General features: G+C 39.6%; 1 protein-coding gene and 1 long non-coding RNA gene across 2 annotated transcripts in view; one reads left to right on the forward strand and one right to left on the reverse strand.

Annotated features, from left to right (window-relative positions):
• The window catches only part of NEK9 (NIMA related kinase 9), a 38,548-nt gene that overhangs the window by 9,325 nt on the left and 13,496 nt on the right, over window positions 1–15,727 (reverse strand). Inside the window, exons 9-18 of the mRNA XM_025443848.3 lie at window positions 14,753–14,803; window positions 14,100–14,292; window positions 12,128–12,272; window positions 11,010–11,210; window positions 10,772–10,818; window positions 9,345–9,500; window positions 7,259–7,367; window positions 5,906–6,067; window positions 2,537–2,707; window positions 1,705–1,764 (exon numbers count right to left, since the gene is read on the reverse strand). Of these exons, the coding sequence (XP_025299633.1) occupies window positions 1,705–1,764; window positions 2,537–2,707; window positions 5,906–6,067; window positions 7,259–7,367; window positions 9,345–9,500; window positions 10,772–10,818; window positions 11,010–11,210; window positions 12,128–12,272; window positions 14,100–14,292; window positions 14,753–14,803 (1,295 nt within the window). The remainder of the gene's footprint in view (window positions 1–1,704; window positions 1,765–2,536; window positions 2,708–5,905; window positions 6,068–7,258; window positions 7,368–9,344; window positions 9,501–10,771; window positions 10,819–11,009; window positions 11,211–12,127; window positions 12,273–14,099; window positions 14,293–14,752; window positions 14,804–15,727) is intronic.
• Window positions 1,652–4,170, forward strand: LOC125755672 (uncharacterized). The gene is made up of 2 exons (XR_007412719.1): window positions 1,652–1,785; window positions 2,393–4,170. It is a non-coding gene; the product is annotated as an uncharacterized LOC125755672 (long non-coding RNA).

Below are 15,727 nucleotides of genomic sequence, written 5' to 3' on the forward strand. Positions count from 1 at the left end.
TCCCTCTGCCTGTGTCTCTCATGAATAAATAAGTAGATCTTAAAAAAAAAAAAAGTTAAATGTAAAGGACTATTTATGATCACTAACTATATAGGTGGTTTGCAGACTGACTGCTACACTGTGATCCTACTGAAGCAGCAGAACTGTAGCTGCCAACAAAAGCTCTGAAGCTTGCTTTGTTTTAAATGGCTTTTAAAAATTAGGTTACATCTGAAATATAATAAGATATTTTTTAATATATGTGTAAGTTTTGACACCTAACAAAACAAAACATGAATCTATAACTTGAAGAAATAGATTTGTACTTTCCAATAGGGTAGTCACTAGTCATATATGGCTATTAAAATTTAAATAAAATAAAATTCCAGTTCCTTCAATAGCTACTTTTCAAGTGTGGGACAACAACGACATAGAACATTTCCACTGCTGCAGAAAGATATATGAGACAGTGCTGAACTAAAACGCTACCTGTATTGCACCTGCCTTGTGAATTCCTTCCTTCTCTGGCCTCCTACCTAGATGTAACTACTGATTTTATTCTATATTTATCATTTCTTCTTTAAAAAAAATCATCAAAGATTTATGTATCCTTAAGCAATATATTAATTTGGCTTGTTTTTGAACGTTATAATCTGCTACAACTTGCTTTTTACATTTTACATTAGGGAACTATTTGTAGATGTTCATCTCCACTCTTGTAGAATATTACATTGGATGGTAAAAACACATTCAACCAGCAAATATTTATTCAGTATTCACCATTTGCCGGGCACTCTTCTAGGCATTGTGGATAAAACTACCAAATTTAAAAAGATGAACATTCCTGCCCTTATGGAGTTAACATTTTCCAGCCAATGGATATGTGCTTTTAATTTTATTTTTTCCGTTAAATACTGTTCCACCAAAACAAAGCTGTAAGAGAACAGCTGCGTTTAGCAAAAAGAAATTTTATCATTTGTGACCGATATTAACATGCACAGGTAAATGCGGAGCAACAGAGTACTAAAGGAAATGAATAAAATGTATGATGTATGTGTGTGTGACTAGAGTACAAGTCCAGATCAGACTTTAAACTTTCTATTTGGGGATTAATCTGCTTTTATTCCAAGTCTTTATCTGCTTTGATTCTACAAACTAACAGAATCCAGGTTCTGAGATCCTGAAGAGTAAAGGTACTTCAGAGCAAATGGCTAACCAAAAAGGAACACAGATTTCGTTTTCTGGCATAGTCTCAAATAACAGAGAACAATGCAGAAAGCAGCCAAAGGAAAACTATCAGAGAGCTTTGGGTTGATTTTCCTAACCACACTGAAAGTTTAGCCAACTTTTAATTCTGAGGGCCTGTTTTGAAGGACTGTTTCTATAGGCTGGAATAACCCTGTGAATACGGTGGAAGTAAAAAGCAGACAGAACCCATAGTCCCTAGCATGGTAAGGAAAGAAACAATACATAGCCACATTACAATGTTGGGCAAGCCACTTAATTACTTCCATATGCTTGTTTGGCAAAGATGTACTCTCTCTCTGACCACAATGTAATAAAAGTCATAGCTTATTGTGAAATCCACCAAAATATGATCCTTTCTCTTGATCACCGTATTCCTCATTTCCCAAAGATATTTCCCATTTCCTTTTTTTGGAGACTGCTGGAATCAAAGACCTACAGTACAGAAAAACCACTGGTACCTGAGACACTGCCACTTACCAGTTCTGATGGATAAGCTGCTGCTATTGGAACGGATGGTCTTGGAATTCAACACTTTCTCTGAGGAAAAATATTCAGTAGGTAAGCATCATAAATAGCTATAGGCAGGAAAAGTGAGAAGACTAGAATAGGGAGTTAATCTATGAGATAACAGCTATCCCTCCTTCCAGGTAACTTTATAATTACTTATTATTCTAGATATTAAAGCACTACTAGCTACTCTAACTATATTCACTATGTAGAGTGGCAATTCTCCACTTTAACTGTTCTTTGGAATTACCTGGGAAGCTTTAAATAGTAACAACACCAAGGTCCCATCCCAGATATTCTGATTTAATTGGTCAGGACAGTGGATTTCTAAAAGCTCCTTGGGGGATTCTAATGTGCAGCTTAGGTTGTAAACCACTGATCCAAAAGAATGGACTTGGAAACCTTTACACAGGCTTTTATAATTTAGTTCATGACAGTAATCTTTATGCAGAAAACAGATATGATTTAGTTTCTTTTTAAAGGTATCCTTAATGTTTCTCACAAAAGCATGAATACAGACAACCAACAATTTGAAGACAACTAGAGATAACAATTTTATAGCAAAAGTGGCAGAGCCCAAAGTTATCATGTTAAAATATGGTCAGAAGGTAGCAAACAGCAAAGCTCAGGCAATGACAGTGTTCTGTCCCACCACTAGGTATGGTGTCACTGCTATGAGACTTATAGGAACAGCCTCTTTTCTTCAGGACACTTCGGTTTCGAAGAATGTGACCATCAGAGTCTTAGGTATGAGTCTACTCTCTGTCAAATCCACCCCAAGCCTAATATATGAAACCCTTACCAACAATGAGAATGGTGTGCCAGCCTCGGCAAGATAGGTCTGGGACGTGATGCAGAGATCCAAAAATAGGCCGAGGCCATGAGGTGCAGATATCAGAGCCATGTGGTCTCTCTGTGGGGGTCATTGCCAGGCGGCCATTACCACCATTGCCCCAGGCAAAAATGTGATTATCTAGAAAAAAAATCAAACAGCAGATAGTTTAATAGAAAACTGACTTCCCTATTCTTTGGGTTCCCCATCTTTATGTCCTAGAGTTAGAAAGATTTTCCACTATGTACAAAACAAGGGAAAGTGGTTTATTTCCATAAATAAAACTTAAATGATTCCTGATGCCAACCTTGTAAAAATGACCACTTCTCCTATGTACTGCCATCCATCTATCCATCCATCCATTCATTGACTCATTCAGCTTTTGTTGGTCATTTGCCCTTGTGGAACTGACATTCTAGTTGGAGGAGACTGATCAGTCAAGTGTCTAATAAGCCTGGTAGTCATAAATGTTATGAATGGAGGATAAATGGTAAAGAAAAGTGGTAAAAGAATAGTGGGGTATGATTATTTTAGATAGGGTGTCAGAGAAGTACCTGTCAACATTTGAGCAGAGATCTGATTGAAGTGAGAGAAAAAGAGAACGATGTGGCTATCTAAGGGAAGAGCTTTTCAGGCAGAGAGAATAGTAACTGCAAAGGTCCTATGTGGGTAACATGAGTATCACGAATAAGGAATGTGAAGGCCCGTACAGCTGGAACAAAATAAGAGAGGAGACAGTGGTCAGAGAAGAGGTCAGGAGGTAGGTGGGGTCCTGGTTGTGTAGGGCCATATATAGGCCATTGTAATGACTTTGGTTTTTACTGAGATAGGAATTCTTTGGAAGTTCTGAAGAGTAGCGGCACCTGGGTGGTTCAGTTGGTTAAGCATCTGACTCTTGGTTTTGACTCACATCCTGAGATCAAGCCCTGCTCAAGCTATGAGCTCAGCATAGAGTCTGCTTGAGATTCTCTACCTCTACACCTCTTACCTCTCCCCCTGCCTCTTCCTAGACACTTGTGTGTGTGTGTGCACGCACGTGCATACATGCTCTATCTCAAATAAATAAATAAAATCTTAAAAAAAAAAAAAAAGGGGGATCCCTGGGTGGCACAGCAGTTTAGCTCCTGTCTTTGGCCCAGGGCGTGATCCTGGAGACCCGGGATCGAATCCCACATTGGGCTCCCGGTGCATGGAGCCTGCTTCTCCCTCTGCCTATGTCTCTGCCTCTCTTTCTCTCTCTCTCTCTCTGTGACTATCATAAATAAATTTTTTAAAAATTAAAAAAAAAAAAAGGATCCAAAAGACTACCATGAGGAGAATCAATTGCAAGGGACCACAGGTAGAAGAAGGGAGACCAGTTGTAGGAGTAAAGATGGTGGGAAATGGGTCAGATATACTATGAAGATAATCTATAGGATTTGCTGATAGATGGGATGCGGAGTATAGAATGAAACTGCCATTTAGTGAGATAGGAAAGGTGTAGGAGGAACAGATTTGGGCAGAAAATCAAAAGTCTGATTTTTACTATATTAATACTAGTTTGTCTGAGATGCCTATAACTTATCTAAATCAGAGCATTTTTTAATGAAAAGGGGTACTATTAATGATTAAGCCTGGACACTAAGCATGAATGAGGACTTACCTGGGAAAACTGAGCTTTAAAGCCACCCTACCTTTAGACATCAAAGTCCAGGGGCTGATGAATAACAACCTGGAGCTCAGGGGTGGTGATATAAAGCCATCACTGAATATGGGGAACTTAAGGGAGACAGTGGGGGAGATAGAAGAATTGAGTTCTGGGCATTCCAGGTTTAGAGGGATCAGATATCACTATCAATGGCACCTGATCTATTTGCCTATACTAATCTGTTGATATGAATGTCTCTCCTACCCTACTAGACTGTGAGCTCCTTAAAGATAGGGGCTTTCTGAGACTCACTTTTATATTCTCAGAGCCTGAAAGTGGACCTGGAACATAGTAGGCACTCAGTTTATGTTGGCTGTGTAAGAGATAGAGTATAGTTCAGAGAAGTACAGAAACATTTATTAGGAGGTAATACGCCCAGCCATGGAATTCAACTCTACATTCCTCATTCTGAGTTGACCTTGTGAAGGACACAGATGTACTGAAGAAATATCACCTTCTTGAGGCTCTGTCAGGAAGTGCTACTTGACTTGCAGCACTTAATCCTCAGTGACACCCTCACTCTGTCTTTCTAGGTAGCATTTCCATTGATCTAATCTGACCTTAAGTTTGCTCCCTAAAATCCCTCATTTTGGGACAAGTGGAGAAGGTTAACCCCAAAAGCTGGTTCACTTAATTAAATACGGTAACAGAGTACTTATTTGACACTGTCCCTGGATCCCTCATGTATATACAGTAGGCACAGACTAAGAGGAAACAGACATTTTAGATCATAAGCAACAAGAACTGAAATGAGTCAAAAGATAAGAAAATGAAATGTGATTTGTTGTTCAGTAGTCACAGAAAGAAGTGGCTACAACAATCAAAAAAGTTCAGGTGATACAGAAAAAATTTTAAAAAGCAGAATAGAGAGGGAAGGGAATAAAGACTAGCTCAAGTGGTGGTAAAGAAGAGTGGTGAAAGGAGCAAGATGCTGCGGAGAAGAAAGAGCAATGAGAGGAAAAAAGAAGAAAATTCAGTTAGGCCAATTCCAATTCTGGAAGCTGAGAAACACACAGTATTCAGCCCTTCAAACCTTAGCAGTTCCTGAGAACATCACTGCAGTGTGGCTGAGGCTGGCCAAGGAGCAAGGTTAGATTATGTTGTTCTCTCCAGTCACCCAGCCAACATTTATTGAAAACAACATGGTGTAGGGCCAGGTTTATGTAGATATTTAATTATTCTTAAAACATTTATTTATTTATTTTAAAGATTTTATTTTATTTATCTGAAAGAGAGAAAGAACAAGGTAGAGAAAAACAGAGGGAGAAGCAGGCTCCCCACTGAGCGGGGAGCCCTACTTGGGGCTCGATCCCAGGACCCTGAGATCATGACCTGAGCTGAAGGCACTTAACTGACTGAGCCACCCAGGCACCCCAAATTCTTAAAACGTTTAACCAAAATATTTAAAGTAATAAAAAGAACTTAGAATATTAACTTTGCCATTACCTAGAAATCTGTTTTATTTTAAATAATCACTATGTTGAACACATGAAGTTAATGAAGCTCCAAATGCATAACAATTGGACACCAATTTAATGTAAATAAAAAGTGTATGATTCAGCTATCTAAATAACCAGTCCACCTCTTTCCCTGCCAAACATTAAAATATAGCCAGCCATCCAGAAAGCTTGAAATGGTGTGTACAGACTCACCATCAGTGGCAGCAATGGTAAACTCATCACCGCAGGAGACCCTGATCACTTGCTTCCCACCTAGGGGTCCTCCCAACAGGTTGATTCCTAGACGCTTCTTATAATTCCCAACGCCCAGCTGTCCACACTTGTTGCAGCCAAAGGTCAGCAGCCGGCCTCGCTCTAAGAGAGAATAAAAACAAATAAACAGGCACAAATGGGGCACAGAACAGAGGGGAAAATGCAGTCAATGTAGAGTTCCATGGACTAGCTTCTGGTTGTTAAGTGTATACAAATAGAAAGCCAGCCACACAATCTTGTACCCAGGGAAGCTAAGGTATCTAGATCTATGACCAATCTGACCCAGGAAGTGATTCAATATTGTACTTTCTCCCTAATATTGTATTTTGCATGTAGAAAATGGATACTACCTTAGTAAACTCCTAAATGGCACTAATTAAAGGCAGTAGTTGTCTGGAATTATAGGCGTGGCATTCTTATTAAGGGATATACTGACTGCATTTATAATCATTACCAAAAAAACATTTACTTGAATGCCTAATTTGTTAATGAGATAATACTGGATGCCAGGAAGTAAATAGAAGAATGTATATATTGTTATATTGTTTTTTTTTAAAGATTTTACTTATTTATTCATGAAAGACACAGAGAGAGAGAGGCAGAGACATGGGCAGAGGGAGAAGCAGGCTCCATGCAGGGAGCCTGATGTGAGACTCGATCTTAGGACTCCAGGATCACACCCAGGGCCGAAGGCAGATGCTTAAACATCCACCCGGGTGTCCCAGAATGTATATATTGTTAAGAAGAGCTAATACTTGGGGCACCTGGCTGGTTCAGTCAGTAGAATGTGCAACTCTTGATCTTGGGATTGTGGGTTCGAGCCCCACATTGGGTATGGAGACTACTTAAAAATAAAATCTTAAAAAAAAAAAAAAGAAGAAGAAAGGAGGATGGAGGAAGGAGGAGGAGGAGGAGGAAGGAGGAGGAGGAGGAGGAAGGAGGAGGAGGAGGAGGAGGAGGAGGAGGAGGAAGGAGGAAGAGGAGGAAGGAGGAGGAAGGAGGAGGAGGAGGAGGAGGAGGAGGAAGGAGGAGGAGGAGGAGGAGGAGAAGAAGAAAGAGAAGAAGAAGAAAGAGAAGAAGAAGAAGAAAGAGAAGAAGAAGAAGAAGAAAGAAGAAGAAGAAGAAGAAGAAGAAGGAAGAAGAAGGAAGAAGAAGGAAGAAGAAGGAAGAAGAAGAAGGAAGAAGGAAGAAGGAAGAAGAAGAAGAAGAAGAAGAAGAAGAAGAGCCAACACTTGAGCGGAAAAAAAGCATGAGCTACTAAGGCTTGTGTATAAAAGTTGTAAATCAACTCACCATCAATAGCAGCTGTGTGAGTCTTGCCTGGGGCAATTGTACGGATCTTATAAAAGGAGAGCTGTTTGGCCAAGGTAAAGGAGGTTGTGTAGGGAATTTCGTGGTATGCCTGAAACAAGGTAAAACAGAAAGCAAAGACTCATGAGGTAAAAATGAAGGGACAGTAGGCTGAAAATGCTGTCATGGTGACTAAAAGGGCTTTCAAGCAAATTTGTTATTAAGAAAAATGTGCCAGGTAACTTTTCATCCAATTGAATACAAGACAAAATAAGCTCATATATGTAATCAGAGAATTTAATTAGTGTATGAAGCAGGACTTTCTGACAACAAAAGTTTTAGATTCCTAATCTAAGAGTAAGTATGCAAAACATGAACTCTATATCCCAGATGGTATCTGTCTACATGAGGATAGAACCATTGACATTTGTCTTGGTATAGATACTGCATACTAACAAACGCAGGGCAAAGGATTAAAATATTGAGGACGCTCTCTGGCCCATTAAGCAACTAGTTTACTGTGATCTAATTTCATCTACAAGGCAGAGTTCTCAACATATTAAAACCCGCGTCCCTTTAGATTAGCATTAAAAAATTCCTCTCAAATTTCACAACAAACCTAACATTATAATAAAAACCCAAATCAAATAATGGTAATTCTGAATATGCCTTTTCAAACTACGTAGACACCCTTCCCAGACTTGCCCCAAATTTGTACTTTCCCATTTGAGAATCATTACTTCAGAGATTGCTTAACATTTTTTTTTTTAAGATTTTATTTATTTATGAGAGAGAGAGAGAGACAGAGAGAGTGGTGGGTGGGTGAAGCAGAGGGAGAGGGACAAACACACTCCATGTTGAGCACAGAGCCTGAAGCAGGGCTTGATGTCAAGACCCTGAGATCATAACCTGAGAGTCAGATGCTTAACCAACTGAGCCACCCAAGAGGCCCACTTAAAAACTCTTATTCCCTGAGTCAGGAAACTTTTGTGTCTCTCTCTCTTTTTTTACATTTTTAAATTTATTGTATTTTTCTAAGATTTATTTATTTATTCATGAAAAGCACAGAGAGAGAAGCAGAGACACAGTCAGAGGGAGAAGCAGGATCCTCACAGGGAGCTGGATGCGGGTCTTGGTCCCCAGACCCCAGGATCACGACCTGAGTCAAAGGCAAATGCTCAACCACCCAGGTGCCCTGTTTTTTAAAGTAGGCTCCATGCCCAAAGTGAGGCTTAAACTCATGACCCTGAGATTAAGAGTCTTATACACTCCACCAACTGAGCCAGGCAGGCACCCTTGAAAACTTTTGTCTCTTAATTTGATTCTTTAGTACATGAAAAAAACTCATCATATTAACATAAGGAGAAAATGAAGTCTTTTTTTTTTTTTTTTTTTTTTAAGGAAATGAAGTCTTAATAACAGTGGTAAATTTCATGATATCCTTGAAGGAAGTGAATGGTAATTATATTCACTAGGCCTGAACAGGATCAGTGATTTTGCAGCAATAAATCTAAAAAAACTCTTCAGGGAGGTGATACAGGAAAATGTTTCTTTTCAAAAAAAAAAAAAAAAAAGAGAGAGAGAAAAAAAGAAAATGTTTCTTTTCATGTAAATTTTCTTGTACCTATTTCAGTGATAGAGTAGAAATAGGTACCTGAATTCCATCACTTGATTCTTTGTAATAAATTTATTTATTGTGGCATAATACATTATAAAATATTGTACAGATTGAAAATTTTTTCTGTATGTATATGAATGTAAAACCATCACTCAGATCAAAATATAGACCATTTCCATGATTCTAGGATCCCTTCTGTTAATACTCATATACCTTTTCCCAGAAGTAATCACTACTTTGACTTCTGCCATCATAAGTTGATTTTGCCTGTTCTTAAACTCCATATAATTGGAATCACATGGTGTATACTCTTTCATGGCTAGCTTCTTTCATTGAACATAATAAATGGTATCTGCAAAATCTTTATTCTTAGGTAAAATTCCACGGTCACTAACCAATAGCATTCTCAAAGAAATTCCAACCTAAGAGAAATTGTGACAGTGTGGTTAAGGCACCAAAGAGGGTACTCACTTCATGGTTGATGATTCCAGACATGCACTGATTCAGACCCAGCTTGTTAAATTCATTGAGTCCACAGGCTAGCACTTTGCCTGACTGGGTCAGCAGAAATGTCCCATCACAGCCACACTGAACTGCGACAATAATCAAGGCCTTGGGAACATCCACCTGCACGGAAAAAAAAAAAAATCAGGAAAAAAAAAATCCCCCAAACGTAACTTGCATTAGGACACAACCCTCAAATTCCATCAAAAGTGATGTCCCACATTTAGCAGAACTGCCCACAGTAAAGACTGCTATATCCTCTTCAGATTTTCCCAGCAGTTTAAACACTATGGTTTTCAACAAGGAGCTCAGGTTTGATAATAAAATAAAAGAAGGCATTTCCAGGTTGGCTAAACAGACAGTCTTGTCAGTTTGTTTTAGCAGTAGGTCCTTCCTACAAAGACTTCTCTGAAAACATTGGGAAAGGAGAAGCTTCAACCCATTGCTGATTTTGTCCCCTGAAATGGTAGGCCCCACAGCAGCTATAGAAGAAACTCAGTAGCCCTAAAGGGTCCTAGTCTGGTCACATTATAAGTGAAGTGACAGTGTACTGAATCAGCAGCCAGGACTTCCAAGTCCTGGCTCACATCCTTTAAGCTAACTAAACAGGGCTGGGGAATGGTAAGGTGACAGGATCATTGTCTGTGAAACTTGAAAACTCAAACTTCAGTGTTTCTAAAAAAGCCTTTTCAGAAGAGGAACAGCCACGGTCCCACAAATAATATGTTTAATTTTTAAAATGCAAATAAACAGAGTTAACAGTGAATGATACAGTTGATTACAGTCACCCTTCCGGTGGGCAGGCGAGCCTGCATCCTAGGGTGAGTATGAGACAGATGACCATGCTCCTCTTGCAGCTGCTTTCAACTCCTGCGCAAACTCCTGCAGGGCTAGCTGCTGCAGTGCTGAGAGTAATTAGGTATTATGTTTCATATAACATGACCCCTAAAATACAAACACACATTTCATCTGGAGTTCAACTGTAGAAATCAGACGGGAAAGTGGCTGTGTGGGGTTAAGAGGGAATATATTGCTTTCCAATATCTTCCCAAGGAATTTTCTGGGGTGTATTTAGCTCATGTGTCTTTTTTTTTTTTTTTTTCTCAATGTGTCTTTGTCATGGTACATGCAGATTTTAGCTCTCATTCCTGAATAAAATGTGACTCCAGGGTATCCACAATGGCTATATCCTCCTTCTCAAGTGTTTATGGTTTAGTCAGATGACAAGGTCACATAGTGCTAAATCAGGAATCCCGGACTGTCAGTCTCTCAGATAGAAAATATTTCAGAAATAAACACCTTGACATGAGGGGTCAGGGAAAGAGGAGTCTGTGTTATTACTGGAGTCTGAGTGACCTACATAAGCTTTAGGAAGAAGCTGCTTATGAGTTTACCTTTTGTGGTGTATAATAATCCTCTTCTGAATCCAGACCCAGTCGTCCTGAGATACACATAAGAAAGAAAACCATTAAGATGAGGTCCTCTTTCCCAATGAAAATGTTCTATAACGACATTCTCTTTTACTGAATCAACACTTCTCAAGTACAAGCTACATGATATGCTTAGAAGCATACAAGCTTGAAGTCAAGTTGGCTCCTGGGAATAAGTGGACAGAGACAAGGCTACACCTACCATATTCGCCACAGCCCCAAGAATAGACTTCTTTGTTTCGTGTCAAAACCACCACATGATTATCTCCACAGGAGACCTGCTCCACTGGATTGTTCAGGAAGAAGTTCAACTGCATTGGTTCTAGTACTTCGGGCCCAGCAACCTTGTCTACCCCCATGCAGCCATAATAATCGGATCCAAAGGCATAGAGCTGACCCTCATCTGCAAAAGGAAGGAAGGCATAACCTATCAGAAAGCTGGACAGGACTGGAATGAAACTATCTCATCCAGGGATTTCATATGAAATGATTTCACCAGAGAAATCTGAAGGATAGACCACAAAAGTCTAGAGTTGCTTCTATTTAGGGGATCATGGGTACGTTATAACAATTTTTAAAAGGTGGTAGTACTATGTTGAAATTTTATTGGGGCCATCTCTATTTTCTAGAGAAAAGAAAAAGTAACTAATGGCAAGATGAAAACTAAATTTTAGCACTGGGTGTTATATGGAAGGGATGAATCACTGAATTCTACTCCTGAAACCAACTTGCACTGTATGGTAACTAACTAGAATTTAAATAAAATTTTGAGAAAAAAGGGCAGCCCGGGTGGCTCAGCGATTTGGCGCTGCCTTCAGCCCAAGGCATGATCCTGGAGACCCGGGATTGGGTCCCACGTCGGGCTCCCTGCGTGGAGCCTGCTTCTCCCTCTGCCTGTGTCTCTGCCCCTCTCTCTCTCTCTCTGTCTCTCATGAATAAATAAATAAATAAAATATTTTTAAAAATTTTTTGAAAAAAAAAATGTAAACGGCTTAAAAAAGACTAAATTAAACTTCAGCTCTTTATTTCTGATTTGGTGTTATCCATACCTGACGAGGTGGTAACATTATTTTTCCCTCCAACTGGAACATACAACATCTTTCTCCTGATCCCACCTCTTCTCTGTTATCCACGTGCCTTTCTTTGCTTATCACCCCACACTAATACCATTGCAAATTGGGCTTTTGTTATTAATGTGTGTGTCTGCTGTCTTTGGTTCTTAGAATACTGTCTTTTGCTATAAAATCCCACTGAAATTGCAGAGCATTCAGTACAATACCCCATGTCAAATGCATGGCATGCTTTCTGTTGATGGCTTACCTGTCACGCAGACAGTGAAATCATCACCACATGACACCTGACGGATAGCTTTGCCTTGCAACTTTTCCACATGCTTTGGCTGTCGGTAGGAGGCTTTGTCTCCGTGGCCCAGCTGACCATGGAGTTTAGTACCCCCTTGCATGTTCTGTGAAATAAAGAGGTCTTGTGAAGTTTTAACTTTTCATGCCAAAAGCTACTCTTCAATATAACTTCTTATCAAAAAAACCATAGGAAAAAATCAGCTGAAAATTTAGAAATGAAAAAAAAAAAAAATCAGTAAGGAGATTAAGCCTTTTAATGATAGGCAGTATAAAAATCCCTGCCAACAGGTAAAGACTTAAAAAGCATCCAGACTAATACCTATCAAGACTTAAAAGAACACATTCCCAATTTTGTCTTTCTCCTTCAAGTCTAAGGCTTTTATATTTAATTATGGGTGTTGGTGAAAAGAAATTCTTGGGACGCCTGGGTGGCTCAGCGGTTGAGCACCTGCCCCTGACTCAGGGTGTGATCCTCAGTCTCAGGATCAAGTCCCACATCAGGATCCCTGCCTGGAGCCTGCTTCTCCCTCTGCCTACGTCTCTGCCTTTCTCTCTCTGTATCTTTCATGAATAAATAAATAAAATCTTAAAAAAAAAAAAAGAAATTCTTTATATAGTCTACCTTGATTGCTTTCTATAGGAGTATAGTCTCTTGGAAATCCTTACTAGAAGTTTTATGAATTTTGGTCAGTTTCCTTGAACTATGGAACAATTATAAAGAATCTGGCTGCATCCAAGAGGCTGTTATATAGTACCAAGAGTAGTTCTAAATCATGTTTCATCAGTTTTATAGAGAAAAGTAAATCTTTTCATACAAGAATTCAACTGTAAGTCCTTATCCAAATGTTTTTGAAGGGACAATAATTTCACTCCATCTCTGGAAGCCCCCCATGGGCTACTTATTTAAGGGATGGGGTTTTAAGGAAGTAACAGTTAACATTCTGTAACAGAGGCCCAATCATTCCATCCTTCTTTCAATCTATTAATAATTGAGTGTCTACTCTGTCACACACTGAGGACAAACCTTTACTTGTGGAGAAGCTGCTGGAGAAAATGAGCTCTCCCAGAAAGAAGAGGAATAGTGAGAAGAACTGAGGGCCTAAGACAAGGCTGGGTAAAGGAAAAGCAGCCTAAAACTAGTTAGGAGGCACAGCCAAAGAGACAAGATAAAAGCCAAGAGAAGAAGCTCTCATGGAAGCCAAGGGAAGACAAAGCTACAAGGAGAGAGTGATTAACTCGGTCAAAAATGCTGCTGGAAGGTCAAGGAAACTAAGGACATCAAAGTATCTGTTTTATATTCACAACTTAGAGGTCATTTTTTTAAAGAGTGGTTTCAATCAAGTGTCAGGGATGGAAGCCGCATTGTAGGCAAATGATGAATGAGCAGGAGTAAGGAAACAGCAAATATATGCAAATTGTTCCAGAAGGTAGAGACAGGGTGAAAGAGGGAACAAAGGAAAATTCTACTGAAGATATACCTAGCCATTTTCAATCACTGATAAAGGTCTTAGAATTTTCCTGATGTGGTACACTGCTTCATTTGTTTATAAAACTATTTCACATGTACTAGTTGCTCTGAAACTCATGGCAATGGAATAATTAAGTGACTCTGAAATCACTCAGCTGTAAACGAGAGTCCAGTCTCCTGAGTCCAGACCTAGGGCACTTTTCATTCATTCTTTCCTTCCGTCTTCTTTGATTCATTCATTCAAAAAAAAACATTTACAAATGACCTAATATGTACCAGGCACTGGGGAAAGATACGTCAGTGAACTAAACAGACAAAATCCCTGGTCTCATAAGAGCTTACGTTCCATCACCCCATGCTGCCATTCCCACAGCACACTCAACTAATAAAATACTTAGACATCCTCAGCCCAATAAACAATTAGGCTTACATCACTGTTCTAAAGTACTTAGCTTTCACTTACCACCCAGGTGTATAGTTCCTTCTCCACTGTGACCACAGCAAAGTGGGTATTCCCTGCACACACCTGCCGGGCACTACAGCCACTCTTGATGACATCCAGTTTCTGGGGAGTGGATTTTCCACCGCCCCAAACATAGACTTCACTGGTTCGTGATGTTACCACAGCAATGGGTGCTTCAGTCACAGTGCTTGACCTGTCAACAACCCCCAGAACAAAGGCACATTTAACATAAAAACTATATCAAAGAAAAATGCTTCCAGTGTTCCCAGAGAAGAACTGCCAATTATGGCATGCGAAAGTATGTTTTTTCTCGACAACTTATTTCAACCCTCTATCAGAGCAGGCCTTGCAATTTCTGCCTCAGGGCTTCATCACAGCTCAGCCAGATCAGATTCCAGTCTGGTCCATAACACCTACACTTTTCAAATTTCAACATTCATCATGGTAATGATGTCCACTTCAGCATGAGGATGAAATTATAGCCTTCTGTTTTCTCAGAAATGACTAGCTGACATTTCTGTAGATGTTGGCTTCTCAAAGGATGCTTCTCAAAGGCTACTTACAGGGATCAAACAATGCATGGACCAAAGAAAGAAAGACCTCCTAATGGTAATTTAAGGTATTTCAGTTTTTATGAGTCTCCTAGGCATTACCTTGGTCTTTTTGTAGGTGCATTAAGCAGTGTGACTTTTTCCTCCATCTCTCTACCAAAAGAAAAGATACATGAGTAAAAGAATAGTTGTTACACTGTACCAGTGTCTCTTTAATACATTTCATAGATTTAATCCTCTATAAACAATATACCTCCTGCAACATGACAATACTTTGGGAAAAGTACCTCAATACCATTCAAACAGTTACATAGGCCTGACTTTGGACAATCATTAAATATGAGGGGGACAGCAGTTTGGGGCCATTTGTTTTCTTTCTTCAAGAAATGTTCCAAGCTGGAACAGAGAACCTAGAGAACCTCTGTTGCACATTTTGAGTACCTGCTGACCTCTCCATCCAGGCTACCCACTGACTTCCCAAACTCACTATCTTTAAACCTCAGCTCATTCTCTTTTTCCCATACAGCTTTTCTTTCTGATTCTTTTATTTCTATAACTGGCACTCCCCATTCTCCCAGTGAACTAGGCTTAAAACTCCTACGCTGTCCCTCTTTAATATTCAAGTCCTAGAGATTCTACCTATATGGTGCCCTTTATATTCACCTCTCCCCTCCAGGCTTGCCACCTTAGCTCTGAGCAGCTTTGCTTCCCACCTAGACTGCTGTAGCACATCCTAATAGGTCTAACTCACCACAGTGCCAATCCACTTTATTGGTCCTCTATTGATTTAACACTGAGATTAGTTTGCTAAATGAGTCTTCCTTAAGCATGCCCCTTATCACATGAACTACCCTCTCATAAACATCCACTACTGTACTATAGTTTGAATTAAGCACAGATCCCCTTGTCCAGCATTCAAGATTCTTTACCTACCTTTCCAGCCTTCTTTCCTTATACTTACTTCCCATATTCTTGCTCAGGGTTCTCATTCTGTCTAAAACACTTATAGCTGAATTCCTTAGGCATCAGTATTTTTTGAAAACCCTTGAGGTGTTGCTTATTGAGAGCCCCAGGTCT

Source organism: Canis lupus, chromosome 8, assembly GCF_003254725.2.
Source record: "Canis lupus dingo isolate Sandy chromosome 8, ASM325472v2, whole genome shotgun sequence".
Taxonomy (NCBI): domain Eukaryota; kingdom Metazoa; phylum Chordata; class Mammalia; order Carnivora; family Canidae; genus Canis; species Canis lupus.